A 14,981-nucleotide genomic window follows, 5' to 3' on the forward strand; every position below is an offset into this window, starting at 1 on the left:
GGGGGGCGGGAGGGGTCAGTCCGCGATCAGCTGCGGGAGCGCGGGAGGGTGAGGGGAGGGGGGAGGGCAAAGGGACTCCCCCCCCCAAAAACCCCCCAGGACCGAGAGACCCCCCCCCGGGACCCCCCGTGGGGAGGGGTCTCCTTCTGAGGGGGGGTCCCGTGGGGGTGGGGGGGGTCCCCGGAGGGGTCCTCGTGGTGCTGGAGAAGTTTTGAGCGCTGGGGGGGCTCCTCTGGGGGGGTCCCGTGAGGTGGGGAGGGGGCGCTGAGGGATCGGGGGGGGCTTGGGGGTGGTTTGGGTGGGGGGGGCACCCATGGGTGGGGGGGGGGGGTGAGGTAGGGAGGGGCTGAGGGGGATTTTGGGGGGGATCTCATGAGGGAGGGGGGGTCCTGAGGGGGATTTTGGCGGGGGGGGGCTCCCATGAGGAAGGGGGAGGTCCTGAGGGGGATTTGGGGGGGGGGGGGGGTCCCATGAGAGAGGGGGGCGTCCCATGGGTGAGGGGGCGTCCGGGGAGGGGGTCGTGAGGGGGTTATGGGGTCATGGAGGGGGGGTCTTGGAGTACTGGGGAGGTCCCATGAGAGTGGGAGGGGGGTCCTGGGGGGGGTCCTGAGGGGGTTATGGGGTCATGGGGGGATCATGAGGGGGTTGTGGGGTCCTGAAGGGGGTCCCATGAGTGAGGAGGGATCCTGGGGGGGTGGGGGGTTATGAGGAGTTATTAGGGGGGGCGTTATGGGGTCCTAGAGGGGGTCCCATGGGTTGGGGAGGGGTCCTGAGGGGGTCCTGGGGTCTTGTGCGGTGGGGTCCCATGGGTGATATGGGGTCCCATGGGTGAGGGGGGAGGGGGTATGAGGTCATGAGGGGGGGTCCCATGGGGGAGGGGGGGATGGTCCTAGGGGAGTTATGGGGTCCTGAGGGGGAGGGTCCCATGGGTGGGGGGGGGGGGTCCTGGGGGGGATTATGGGGTCTGGGGGGGTTATTCAGAATTATGGGGTCTTGGAGGGGGTCCCATGCTTGAGGGGAGGTCCTGGGGGGAGTCCCATGGGCAGGGGGGTTCCTGGGGGGGATTATGGGGTCATGGGGGGTTACTGGGGGGGGGGGGGGGGTTGGTCCCATGTGGGGGGGGGGTGCTGGGGGGGGTTATGGGTTCTGGGGGGGGTCCCATGGGTGGGTTATGGGGTCATGGGGAGTTATTGGAGGGGGGTTATGGGGTCTTGGGGAGGGGGGGGGGGGGTCCTATGGATGGGGGGGGGGTCTTCATTGTGAGGAACCCCCCCCCCCCCCCTTTTCCCCCCATCCCACTCCAACCCCTATTTTGGGGTCACCCTAAGTTCTGGAGACCCCGCCCAAATAATCCCCTCCCGATTTTGGGGGGGGTCCCATGACCCCGGGGTGACCCCAGATTTGGGGATTTCCCCTCATTTTTTGGGATCTTCCCCCCATTTTTGAGATCTTTCCCCCATTTTTGGGGTCGCACTTTTCCCATTTAGGGTTGGGGTCTTCCCTGACATTTTGGGGGTCCCATTCCTCACCTGCCCCATTTTGGGGGTCCCGTGCCCCTCCCTGTTTGACGCCCTCTCCCCAGTTTGGGATCCCCCCCACAACCACCCCCATTTTGGGGTTTCCCCCCCATTTTTTGGGGTTTTCCCCCATTTTTTGGGGTCGCGCCTTTCCCATTTCGGGTCAGGGTCTCCCCTGACGCTTTGGGGGTCCCTGTTTGACGCCCCCTCCCCAATTTGGGATCCCCCCACGAACCCCCCCATTTTGGGGTTTCCCCCCCATTTTTTGGGGTTTTCCCCCCATTTTTTGGGGTTTCCCCCCCATTTTTGCGGATTCCCCCCCATTTTGGGATTTCTCCCCCATTTTTGGGGTCGCACCTTTCCCATTTCGGGTCGGGGTCTCCCCTGACATTTTGGGGGTCCCGTGCCCCCCGTTTGACGCCCCCTCCCCAGTTTGGGATCCCCCCCCACGACCCCCCCCCCATTTTGGTGCTTCCCCCCATTTTTTGGGGTTTCCCCCCCATTTTTTGGGATTTCCCCCCCATTTTTTGGGGTCGCACCTTTCCCATTTCGGGTCGGGGTCTCCCCTGACGCTTTGGGGGTCCCTGTTTGACGCCCCCTCCCCAATTTGGGGTCCCCAGATGCCGCTGGCCCGCTCGGTGTCCGTCAGTTCCCTGCCGGGCCTGGAGGATTGGGGGGGTCCCGGCGCCCCCGATAACGTGGTGCTCTTCGAGGTGGCCTGGGAGGTGGCCAACAAAGGTGAGACCCCCGACCCAAATTGGAAAACAACCCCAAAAATACCCTGAAACTCCCCCCCCCAAAATAAAACACCTTAAAAAATACCTGAAAAATCCCCAAAAAATACCCTAAAAACACCCCCAAAAATACCCTAAAAACACCCAAAAATACCCTAAAAAAAACCCCAAAAATACTCTAAAAAACCCAAAAATACCCTGAAAACCCGCTGAGACCTCCCCCCCAAAATAAAACACCTTAAAAGATAATTGGAAAATCCCTAAAAAAACCCAAAAATACCCTAAAAAACACCCCCAAAAATACCCTAAAGAAGCCAAGAATACCCTAAAAAACACCCTAAAACACCCCCAAAAATACCTTGAAAACCCCCCAAAATACCCTAAATATCCCAAAAATACCCTAAAACCACCCTAATCCCCTCCCCCAAAAATACCTTAAAAGCCCCCTGGGAATTGCCTCAAAATGAAACACCCGTTAAAATCCCCTGAAAAACCCCAAAAATGCTCTTAACCCCCCCCAAAAATGGCCTGAAACCCCCAAAAATATCCCCAAACCCCTAGAAAATACCATAAAACCTACAAAATACCCTGAAAACCTTCTGAGACCTCCCCGAAATAAAACACCCCCAAAAAATCTTCCTGAAATGAAACTCCCCCCAAAATACCATAAAACACCCCAAAATATACCCCAAAACCCCCTTAAAAATACCCTAAAACCCCCTAAAAATCCCCTAAAAACCCCCTGGGAACCTCCTCAAAATGAAACACCCCCAAAAATACCAGAAAATCCCAAAATATACCCTAAAACCCCAAGAAATACCCTAAGCCCCCCCCCCCCCCAAAAAAAGCCCTAAAAGCCCCCTGGGAATCTTCTCAAAATAAAAACACCCCAAAAAAAAAATTCCTAAAAACCCCCAAAAATGCCCTAAAAAAGCCCCAGAACCTCCCCCCAAAATCCCTCCTGGACCCCCCAGGACCCCCCAAATCCCCCCAGGTCCCCCAAACCCCTCATGAGCCCCTCCAGGCCCCCCAAAATCCCTCATGAGCCCCCCTGGGACTCCCCAGGACCCCCCAAAATCTCTCCTGAACCCCGCCCAGAACCCCCAAAATCCCTCTGGACCCCCCCCCGATCCCCAAAATCCCCCCTAGGACCCCCCAAAATCCCCCCAGGACCCCCCAAACCCTTCCCCCAATGGGGAACTTTGGAGCATTTTGGGAGGCTCCCGGCGCGTCAAGGGTTAACGGGAGCCGCGGGGCATTGTGGGAAACTCCCGGGGCCGCGGGGCATCATGGGAGGGGTCAGGGCATCCCCGCGTCCCACAATGCACCGCGGCACCCCCGCGATGGGGACTTGGGGGGTCCCAAGGGGATTTGGGGGCTCCTGGAGGGGATTTGGGGGGTCCCAGGAAGGATTTTGGGGGTCCTGGAGAAGTTTTGGGGGGGTTCCAGGGGGATTTGGGGGGTCCTGGAGGAGATTTGAGGGGGTTCCAGGGGGGTTTGGGGGGGTCCTGGAGGAGATTTCGGGGGTCCTGGAGGAGATTTGAGGGGTCCCAAGAGGGATTTGGGGGGTCCCAGTGGGGTTTTGGGGGGTCCCAGTTGTGTCTCTGATGGAATTTGGGGGGTCCCAGGAGGGATTAGGGGGGTCCTGGAGGGGTTTTGGGGGTCCCAGGTGGGAATTCAGGGCATCCCAAGGAGGATTTGGGGGATCCTAGGGGGGATTTGGGGGGCCCCAGGACGGTCTGGGGGGTCCCAGGAAGGATTTTGGGGGTCCTGGAGAAGATTTGGGGGGCGGTCCTGGAGGAGATTTGGGGGGGTTCCAGGGGGATTTGGGGGGTCCTGGAGAAGATTTGAGGGGTCCTGAGAGGGATTTGGGGGGTCCCAGTTGTGTCTCTGATGGGATTTTGGGGGGGTCTCAGGGGGATTTTGGGGGTCCCAAGAGGGATTAGGGGGGTCCTGGAGGGGTTTTGGGGATCCCAGGTGGGAATTCGGGGCATCCCAAGGAGGATTTGGGGGATCCTGGAGGGGATTTGGGGGATCCCAGGGGGGATTTTTGGGGGTCCCAGGTGTCTCTGAGGGGATTTGGGGTTGATCCATGGGGGAATTTGGGGGGTCCCAGGTGTCAAGAGGGATTTTGGGAGGATTTTTGGGGGGGTCCCAGGTGTGTCAGGATTGGGATTTGGGGTGTCCCAGGTACCCAGGAATTAGGGGTGGATTTGGGGTGGATTTTGGGGTAAATTTAAGGTGAATTTGGGGTCCCCCTGACCCCATTATCTCCCCCAAAAGTGGAGGGGACCTACACGGTGCTGCCCTGTGAGGGACCCATGGGGTCAGGATTGGGATTTGGGATTTGGGATTTGGGGTGTCCCAGGAACCTGGGGTGGGCTCATCTATTCAGGATGGATTTTGGGGCTGTTTAGGGTAAATTTGGGGTCCCCCTGACCCTATTATCCCCCCAAAAGTGGGAGGTATTCACACAGTGCTACCCATGGGGTCCTTTCATGGGCTCAGCATTGAGATTTGGGGTGTCCCAGATAGCCAGGTTGACCTCAGGTGTTTCCCAGCTATTCGGGATGGATTTGGGGTGGATTTTGGGGATATTTAGGATGGATTTGGGGTGGATTTGGGGTCCCCCTGACCCCATTATCCCCCAAAAGTGGGGGGGGGGGATCTACACGCTGTTCCCCTATGAACGATCCATGGGGTTCCAGGCATTTTGGGATTTGGGGTGTCCCAGGAACCTGGGGTGGGCTCATCTATTTGGGGTGGATTTTGGGGCTATTTAGGGTAAATTTGGGGTTCCCCCTGACCCCATTATCCCCCCCAAAAGTGGGGTGGGATCTACACGGTGCTGCCCTGTGAGTGACCCATGGGGTCAGCATTGGAATTTGGGATTTGGGATTTGGGGTGTCCCAGGTATTTGGGGTGGGCTCATCTATTCGGGATGGATTTTGGGGATATTTAGGATAGATTTGGGGTGGATTTGGGGTTCCCCCTGACCCCATTATCCCCCCCCCAAAAGTGGGGGGGATCTACACGGTGCTGCAGACCAAGGCTCGGGTGACGGCCGACGAGTGGGGCGAGAGCTACGTCCTGGTGGGGCCCTACGTGGAGAGCGCCGTGCGCACCCAGGTGGAGCTGCTGGAGCCGCCCCAGCCCGCCCTGCGCCGCACCCTGGCGGCCATGAACGCCCAGGGCTGCAAGGTGGGCACACCTGGGCGCACCTGGGGGGGAGTTATGGGGTCAGGGAATGAGTTACGGGGTCAGGGAGGGAGTTATGGGGTCGGGGCCTGGAGCCGCCCCAGTCCACCCTGTGCCAAACCCTGGCGGCCATGAACGGCCAGGGCTGCAAGGTGGGCACACCTGGGGGCACCTGGGCACACCTGGGGGCAAGTTATGGGGTTAGAAAATGGGTTATGGGGTCGGGGAGGGAGTTACGGGGTCAGGGAATGAGTTGTGGGGTCAGGGAGGGAGTTATGGGGTCAGGGCCTGGAGCCGCCCCAGCCCGCCCTGCGCCAAACCCTGGCGGCCATGAACGGCCAGGGCTGCAAGGTGGGCACACCTGGGGGCGAGTTATGGGGTCAGGGAATGAGTTATGGGGTCAGAGAATGAGTTATGGGGTCAGGGAATGAGTTATGGGGTCAGGGAGGGAGTTATGGGGTCAGAGAATGGGTTATGGGGTCGGGGAATGGGTTATGGGGTCGGGGAATGAGTTATGGGGTCAGGGAATGGGTTATGGGGTCAGGGAGGGAGTTATGGGGTCAGGGATGGAGTTATGGGGTCAGGGAATGGGTTATGGGGTCAGGGATGGAGTTATGGGGTCAGGGAATGGGTTATGGGGTCAGAGAATGGGTTATGGGGTCAGGGATGGAGTTATGGGGTCAGGGAATGGGTTATGGGGTCAGGGATGGAGTTATGGGGTCAGAGAATGGGTTATGGGGTCAGGGAGGGAGTTATGGGGTCAGAGAATGGGTTATGGGGTCAGAGAATGGGTTATGGGGTCAGGGAGGGAGTTATGGGGTCAGGGAGGGAGTTATGGGGTCAGGGATGGAGTTATGGGGTCAGAGAATGGGTTATGGGGTCAGGGAGGGAGTTATGGGGTCAGGGATGGAGTTATGGGGTCAGGGAGGGAGTTATGGGGTCAGAGAATGGGCTATGGGGTCAGGGAGGGAGTTATGGGGTCAGGGAATGGATTTATGGGGTCAGGGATGGAGTTATGGGGTCAGAGAATGGGTTATGGGGTCAGAGAATGGGTTATGGGGTCAGGGAGGGAGTTATGGGGTCAGGGAGGGAGTTATGGGGTCAGGGATGGAGTTATGGGGTCAGAGAATGGGTTATGGGGTCAGAGAATGGGTTATGGGGTCAGGGAGGGAGTTATGGGGTCAGGGATGGAGTTATGGGGTCAGAGAATGGGTTATGGGGTCAGGGATGGAGTTATGGGGTCAGAGAATGGGTTATGGGGTCAGGGAGGGAGTTATGGGGTCAGAGAATGGGTTATGGGGTCAGGGAATGGATTTATGGGGTCAGGGAATGGGTTATGGGGTCAGGGAATGGGTTATGGGGTCAGGGAATGGATTTATGGGGTCAGGGGTTTGGGGGTTATTATTCCCAAGGCTTTGGGGGATACCCCCAGGTTTGGGGGGCTGGGGACACCCAGGGACCCCCCCCCAAAGGAGCCCCCAAATTTTGGAGGAATTTTGGGGGAATTTTAGGGGTCCCAGAGTGGGGAATGGAAGAGGGGAGATCCCACAGATTTGGGGGATTTTGGGGGGATTTGGGGGAATTTTGGGAGAATTTTGGGGAGAATTTTAGGGAATTTTGGGGGATTTTGAGGGGAATTTTAGGGAATTTGGGAGAATTTGGGGGGCATTTTGGGAGAATTTTGGGGGGAATTTTGAGGGGATTTTGGGGGGAAATTTGGGGGGATTTGGGGCATTTTGGGCTCCTGGGGGCATTTGGGGACATTCGGGTGTCCCCGGGGGGGCTTGGGGACACCCAGGGCTGCCCCTCCCCCCCCCCGGGTCACGTGGGGTTTATTTTTAGCCCCCCCTGCCCCTCCCCCCCCTCGGCAAAGGTCAGGATGGGGGGGGAGGGGCCCGAGATGGGGGAGGGGCCCCGCCAGGGGGGCTCCGGACCCGTTTGGGCGTTTTTGGGGTCCAAAATCCCATTTTTGGGGTCATTAACTTCATTTTGGGGTCAATAATCCCATTTTTGGGGTCAATTATTCCATTTTAGGGTCATTTATTCAATTTTTAGGGTCAATTATTCCATTTTTGGGGACAATTATCCCATTTTTAGGGTAATTTATTCAATTTTTAGGGTCAATTATTCAATTTTTGGGGTAAATCATTCCATTTTTGGCATAATTTATTTCATTTTTTTTGGTCGTTTATTTCATTTTTGAGGGTGTTGATTTCATTTTTAGGGTAATTTATTCAATATTTAGGGTCATTTATTCTGTTTTTGGGGTCATTTATTCCATTTTTGGGGTCCAGGTGCATTTTGGGCGCTGCCTGATCCAGGGTAGCCCCAGGAAAGGATTTAGGGTGAAATCTGATTTGGGATTTTCCCCATTTTGGGTCAAAACCCAACAAATGTGACCCTAAATGGACATTTTGGGATTCGGACAATTTGGGAACCCCCCAAAATTTTGGGGTCCAGGTGCATTTTGGGCACTGACTGATCGAGAGCACCCCAAAGATGGGATTTAGGGTGAAATCTCATTTAGAATTTTCCCCATTTTGAGCCAAAACCCAACAAAGGTGACCCCAAACGAAGATTTTGAGGCTCTGACAATTTCGGAACCCCCCAAAATTTTGGGGTTCAGGTGCATTTTGGGAATTCCTTAATGGGATTCACCCCATAAAGGAACTTTAGGGGTGTTTTTGGGATTTGGGATTTTTCCCCATTTTGAGCCATAACCCAACAAAGGTGACCCCAAACGAACATTTTGAGGTTCTGACAATTTGGGGACCCCCCAAAATTTTGGGCTCCAGGTGCATTTTGGGCATTGACTGATCGGGCATAGCCCTGAGACGAGCTTTGGGTGCCCCTGGGATTTGGGATTTTTCCCCATTTTGAGCCAAAACCCAACAAAGGTGACCCCAAACGAACATTTTGAGGCTCTGACAATTTCGGAACCCCCAAAATTTTGGGGTTCAGGTGCATTTTGGGAATTCCTTAATGGGATTCACCCCATAAAGGAACTTTAGGGGTGGTTTTGGGATTTGGGATTTCCCCATTTTGAGCCAAAACCCAACAAAGGTGACCCCAAACGAACATTTTGAGGTTCTGACAATTTGGGGACCCCCCAAAATTTTGGGGTTCAGGTGCATTTTGGGCATTGACTGATCGGGCATAGCCCTGAGACGAGCTTTGGGTGCCCCTGGGATTTGGGATTTTTCCCCATTTTGAGCCAAAACCCAACAAAGGTGACCCCAAACGAACATTTTGAGGCTCTGACAATTTCGGAACCCCCAAAATTTTGGGGTTCAGGTGCATTTTGGGAATTCCTTAATGGGATTCACCCCATAAAGGAACTTTAGGGGTGGTTTTGGGATTTGGGATTTCCCCATTTTGAGCCAAAACCCAACAAAGGTGACCCCAAACGAACATTTTGAGGTTCTGACAATTTGGGGACCCCCCAAAATTTTGGGGTTCAGGTGCATTTTGGGCATTGACTGATCGGGCATAGCCCTGAGACGAGCTTTGGGTGCCCCTGGGATTTGGGATTTTTCCCCATTTTGAGCCAAAACCCAACAAAGGTGACCCCAAACGCACATTTTGAGGTTCTGACAATTTGGGGACCCCCCAAAATTTTGGGCTCCAGGTGCATTTTGGGCGCTGGCTGATCGAGGGCAGCCCGGCCGTGGTGCTGCTGGACGTGGGGGCCACGGCCTGGAGCCTGGAGCGCTGGAAGGGCGAGCTCTGGGAGAGCTGCGCCATCGGCGTGCCCTGGTACGACCGCGAGGCCAACGACGCCGTCCTCTTCGGCTTCCTCGTCGCCTGGTTCCTCGGAGAGGTGGGTCTGGGCCTCCGCCAGGGGCTTTTGGGGTCCCCTGACAAATTTGGGGTGTCCCTGAGGGGGTTTGAGGTGGTTTTGGGGAGGTTTGGGGTGGTTTTGTGGAGGTTTGAGGTGGTTTTGGGGAGTTTTGGGGTGCCCCGATGACCGCGACGCAAAGACTCCGTTCTCTTCGACTTCCTCAGGAGGTTTTGGGGTTCTTCAGGCTGTTTTGAGTTTCCTCAGGAGGTTTTGGGGTTCCTCAGGAGGTTTTGGGGTTCCTCAGGGGATTTGAGGTGTCCCTGAGGGGGTTTGAGGTGGTTTTGGGGAGGTTTGGGGTGCCCCGATGACCGCGACGCAAAGACTCCGTTCTCTTCGACTTCCTCAGGAGGTTTTGGGGTTCCTCAGGGGGTTTTGGGGTTCTTCAGGCTGTTTTGAGGTTCCTCAGGCTGTTTTGGGGTTCCTCAGGGCATTTGGGGTGTCCCTGAGGGGGTCTGAGGTGGTTTTGGGCAGGTCTGAGGTGGTTTTGGGGAGCTCCGAGGTGGTTTTGGGTGTCCTTGAGGTGGTGACGCCTTGAGCGCCCTCTGCTGGGCTCAGGTGCCACTGCAGCATCACCTGGTGACACCTGGTGACGTTTGGTGACCCCTGGTGATGTTTGGTGACATTTGGTGACCCCTGGTGATGTTTGGTGACATTTGGTGACACCTGCTGACGTTTGGTGACACCTGATGACATTTGGTGACACCTGCTGACACCTGATGACATTTGGTGACACCTGCTGACGTTTAGTGACATTTGCTGACACCTGCTGACACCTGGTGACATTTGGTGACCCCTGGTGCCACCTGGTGCCCTGTGGTGACACCTGCTGACATTTGGTGGCATTTGGTGACATTTGGTGACACCTGCTGACACCTGCTGACGTTTGGTGGCATTTGGTGACACCTGCTGACGTTTGGTGACACCTGCTGACACCTGATGACGTTTGGTGGCATTTGGTGACACCTGGTGACACTTGGTGCCACCTGCTGACATTTGGTGACATTTGGTGACCCCTGGTGCCACCTGGTGCCCTGTGGTGACACCTGCTGACATTTGGTGACACCTGCTGACATTTGGTGACATTTGGTGACACCTGCTGACACCTGCTGACGTTTGGTGGCATTTGGTGACACCTGGTGACGTTTGGTGACGTTTGCTGACACCTGGTGACATTTGTTCACATTTGGTGATGCCTGGTGATATTTGGTGACACCTGCTGACACCTGCTGCCACCTGTTGACATTTGGTGACACCTGGTGACACTTGGTGCCACCTGCTGCCACCTGCTGCCACCTGGTGCCATTTGGTGCCACCTGGTGCCATTTGGTGCCCCCCGGTGACCCCGGCATGTCCCCCCCGGTCAGTTTGCGGCGCAGAGCGAGGAGCGCCCGTTCATCGTGGGCCACTTCCACGAGTGGCTGGCGGGGCTGGGGCTGGTGCTGAGCCGCGCCCGGCGCCTGCCCGTGGCCACCATCTTCACCACGCACGCCACGCTGCTGGGCCGGTACCTGTGCGCCGGCAGCGTCGACTTCTACAACAACCTGCACAGCGTGAGTGCCGCGCCGGGGGACACACCTGGGGATGGGGGGGGACACACCTGAGGGACACACCTGAGGGGTGGGATACACCTAGGGGACACACCTGGGGATGGGGGGGGACACACCTGAGGGGTGGGGGGGGACACACCGGGGGACACACCTGAGGGGTGGGGGGGGGACACACCTGAGGGGTGGGATACATCTGGGGATGGGGGGGGACACACCTGGGGGACACACCTGAGGGGTGGGGGGGGGACACACCTGAGGGGTGGGATACACCTGGGGATGGGGGGGGACACACCTGGGGGACACACCTGAGGGGTGGGACACACCTGGGGACACACCTGGGGATGGGGTGGGATACACCTGGGGACGGCGTGGGACACACCTGGGGACACACCTGAGGGGTGGGGGGGGACACACCTGGGGATGGGGTGGGACACACCTGGGGACACACCTGGGAATGGGGTGGGATACACCTGGGGATGGGGGTGGGATACACCTGGGGACGTGGGGACACACCTGGGAATGGGGTGGGATACACCTGGGGACACCTGGGAATGGGGTGGGATACACCTGGGATACACCTGAACACACCTGAACTCACCTGAGGACATAGGGACGCACCTGGAGAGGGACATGAGGACACACCTGGGCACACCTGGGGACAGGTGGGAATGGGACAGGACACACCTGGGGACATGGGGACACACCTGGGGACACCTGGGAATGGGATAGGATACACCTGGGATACACCTGAACACACCTGAACTCACCTGGGGACACGGGGACATACCTGGGGACATTTGTGGTGACATCAAGGACGCACCTGGGGACATGAAGACGCACCTGGGGACACCTGGACATTCGTGCTGACATCAGGGACACACCTGGGGACATCGGGGCCACACCTGGCAGCACAGGGACACACCTGGGGATGTGGGGACATGGGGACACACCTGGGGACATCAGGGACTCACCTGGGGACATCAGGGACTCACCTGGGCACACACCTGGGCACACCTGGACATTCGTGGTGACATCAAGGACACACCTGCGGACATCGGGGCCACACCTGGCAGCACAGGGACACACCTGGCGACGTGGGGGCGTGCGTGGCAACATCAAGGACACACCTGGGGACATTCCTGGCGATGTGGGGACACACCTGGGGACATGGGGACACACCTGGGGACACACCTGGGCCAGTACCTGCTCACTGGGAGCCGGGATTTCTACAGCAGCCACAGCGTGGGGGACACCTGGGGACACCTGGGGGTCAGGGATCATTCTGGGGTTTGGGTGGGCCCAGGTGCCCCCAGGTGTGCCCAGGTGTGCCCAGGTGTGCCCAGGTGTGTCCCTGTCCCCAGTTTGACGTGGACAAGGAGGCAGGGGAATGGCAGATCAGGGCTCAGGTGTGCCCAGGTGCCCCCAGGTGTGCCCAGGTGTGTCCCTGTCCCCAGTTTGACGTGGACAAGGAGGCCGGCGAGCGCCAGATCTACCACCGGTACTGCCTGGAGCGCGCGGCCGCTCACTGCGCCCACGTGCTGACCACGGTGTCCCACGTCACCGCCGCCGAGGCCGAGCACCTGCTCAAGCGCAAGCCAGGTGCGCCCCCAGAAATCCCCAAATGCACCTGGGCCACCCCAAAATCCCCCAAATCCCCAAAACTGCCCCAAAATCCCCAAAACTGCCCCCAAATCCCAGCTCTGTCACCATCCGCCGAGGCCGAGCACCTGCTCAAGCGCAAGCCAGGTGGGACCCCAAAAATCCCCAAATACACCTGGGCCACCCCAAAATCCCCCAAATCCCCAAAACTGCCCCCAAAATCCCCAAAACTGCCCCCAAATCCCCCAAATCCCAGCTCTGTCAGTGCTGCCATGGCCGAGCACCTGCTCAGGTACGAGCCAGGTGTGACCCCAACTCACCTGGGGAGCCCCAAAATCCTCAAAATCCCCCAAAATCTCCCCAAATCCCCCAAATCCCAGCCCTGGCGCTGCCATGGCCGAGCACCTGCTCAGGTACGGGCCAGGTGTGACCCCAGACTCACCTGGGGAGCCCCAAAATCCTCAAAATCCCCCAAAATCTCCCCAAATCCCAGCCCTGGCGCTGCCATGGCCGAGCACCTGCTCAGGTACGGGCCAGGTGTGACCCCAAATCTCCAGATTTGGGGGATTTTGGGGGGACATTTTGGGGGATTTTGGGGGGATTTTGGGGTCCTCCTGACCCTTCCCAAGCCTTAAAGACCCCCCCCCAAAATCCCCTCACCCCCAAAAGTCCTTATGGGGTTTTAGAGTGGGATTTTGGGGAAATCCAGGGATTTGGGGGGGATCTGGGGGGGAACCGGGAATCTGGGGGGGGTCCAGGAATTTGGGAGGATTTTGGGGGGGACATTTGGGGGGGACATTTTGGGGGGATTTTGGGGTCCTCCTGACCCTTCCCAACCCTTAAAGACCCCCCCAAAATCCCCTCACCCCCAAAAGTCCTTATGGGGTTTTAGAGTGGGATTTTGGGGAAATCCAGGGATTTGGGGGGGATCTGGGGGGGAACCGGGAATCTGGGGGGGGTCCAGGAATTTGGGAGGATTTTGGGGGGACATTTGGGGGGGACATTTTGGGGGGATTTTGGGGTCCTCCTGACCCTTCCCAACCCTTAAAGACCCCCCCAAAATCCTCTCACCCCCAAAAGTCCTTATGGGGTTTCAGGGTGGGATTTTGGGGGAAATTCAGGAATTTGGGGGGGATCTGGGAATCTGGGGGGGGTCCAGGAATTTGGGAGGATTTTGGGGGGGACATTTTGGGGGGACATTTTGGGGGGATTTTGGGGTTCCCCTGACCCTTCCCAACCCTTAAAGACCCCCCCAAAATCCTCTCACCTCCAAAAGTCCTTATGGGGTTTCAGGGTGGGATTTTGGGGGAAATCCAGGGATTTTGGGGGGGAACCGGGAACCTGGGGGGTCCAGAAATTTGGGAGGATTTTGGAGGGACATTTTGGGGGATTTTGGGGGGATTTTGGGGTCCCCCTGACCCCCCAAACCCCGCAGACCTGGTGACCCCCAACGGGCTGAACGTGCGCAAGTTCTCGGCCATGCACGAGTTCCAGAACCTGCACGCCCAGAGCAAGGCCCGCGTCCAGGAGTTCGTCAGGGGCCACTTCTACGGGTCAGTCACCCCAAAAGGGACCCCGAAATTACAGGGGGACCCCAAAATCCCGGGGGAACCCCAAAATCCTGGAGGAAACCTGGGCAGAACCCCAAAATCCTGGGGGAAAACCCCAAAATCCTGGAGGAAAAACCCAAATCCCTGAGGGATCCTGAGCCAGGAGTTTGGGGTGAATTCTACGGGTCAGTCACCCCTAAAGGGACCCCAAAAACCCCAAATGGGACCCCAAAACCCCAAATGGGACCCTAAAATTATGGGAGGACCCCAAAATCCCGGGGGAAAACCTGGGCAGAACCCCAAAATCCTGGAGGAAAAACCCAAAATCCTGGAGGAAAAACCCAAATCCCTGAGGGATCCTGAGCCAGGAGTTTGGGGTGAATTCTACGGGTCAGTCACCCCAAAAGGGACCCCAAAAACCCAAAAGGGGGACCCCAAAATCCCAAAAGGGACCCCGAAATTACCGGGGGGACCCCAAAATCCCAGGGGAAAACCTGGGCAGAACCCCAAAATCCTGGGGGAAACCCCAAATCCCTGAGGGATCCCGAGCCAGGAGTTTGGGGTGAATTCTACGGGTCAGTCACCCCAAAAGGGACCCCAAAAACCCAAAAGGGGGACCCCAAAATCCCGGGGGAACCCCAAAATCCTGGGGGAAAGCCGGGCAGAACCCCAAAATCCTGGAGGAAAAACCCAAAATCCTGGAGGAAAAACCCAAATCCCCAAGGGATCCTGAGCCAGGAGTTTGGGGTGAATTCTACGGGTCAGTCACCCCAAAAGGGACCCCAAAAACCCAAAAGGGCGACCCCAAAATCCCGGGGGAACCCCAAAATCCTGGGGGAACCCCAAAATCCTGGGGGAAAGCCGGGCAGAACCCCAAAATCCATGAGGCAATTTTTGGGGGGGGGGTGTCCCAAAATGGTGGGGTTTGGGTGGTTTTGGGGTTCCCCAGGTGGGTTTTGGGGTTCCCCTGGCATTTTTGGGGTGTTCTGGGATGT

The 14,981-nt window shown here is 57.6% G+C and overlaps 1 protein-coding gene across 3 annotated transcripts in view; it reads left to right on the forward strand.

Moving 5' to 3' along the window:
* Nucleotides 1–7: 7 nt before the first annotated feature.
* Nucleotides 8–14,981, forward strand: part of GYS1 (glycogen synthase 1) — a 28,701-nt gene continuing 13,727 nt past the window's right edge. The window contains exons 1-7 of one of the 3 annotated variants that reach the window (XM_066571490.1): nt 8–14; nt 2,138–2,255; nt 5,271–5,452; nt 9,078–9,269; nt 10,655–10,840; nt 12,292–12,436; nt 13,872–13,989. In XM_066571490.1, the coding sequence (XP_066427587.1) occupies nt 2,138–2,255; nt 5,271–5,452; nt 9,078–9,269; nt 10,655–10,840; nt 12,292–12,436; nt 13,872–13,989 (941 nt within the window). In that variant the 5' untranslated portion in view covers nt 8–14. Of the gene's footprint in view, nt 15–2,137; nt 2,256–4,398; nt 4,562–4,676; nt 4,995–5,270; nt 5,453–9,077; nt 9,270–10,654; nt 10,841–12,291; nt 12,437–13,871; nt 13,990–14,981 lie in introns of those variants that run through there. The other 2 variants (XM_066571492.1, XM_066571491.1) reach the window with 2 other exon arrangements.

This window comes from Molothrus aeneus, unplaced genomic scaffold (assembly GCF_037042795.1).
Source record: "Molothrus aeneus isolate 106 unplaced genomic scaffold, BPBGC_Maene_1.0 scaffold_70, whole genome shotgun sequence".
Lineage (NCBI taxonomy): Eukaryota > Metazoa > Chordata > Aves > Passeriformes > Icteridae > Molothrus > Molothrus aeneus.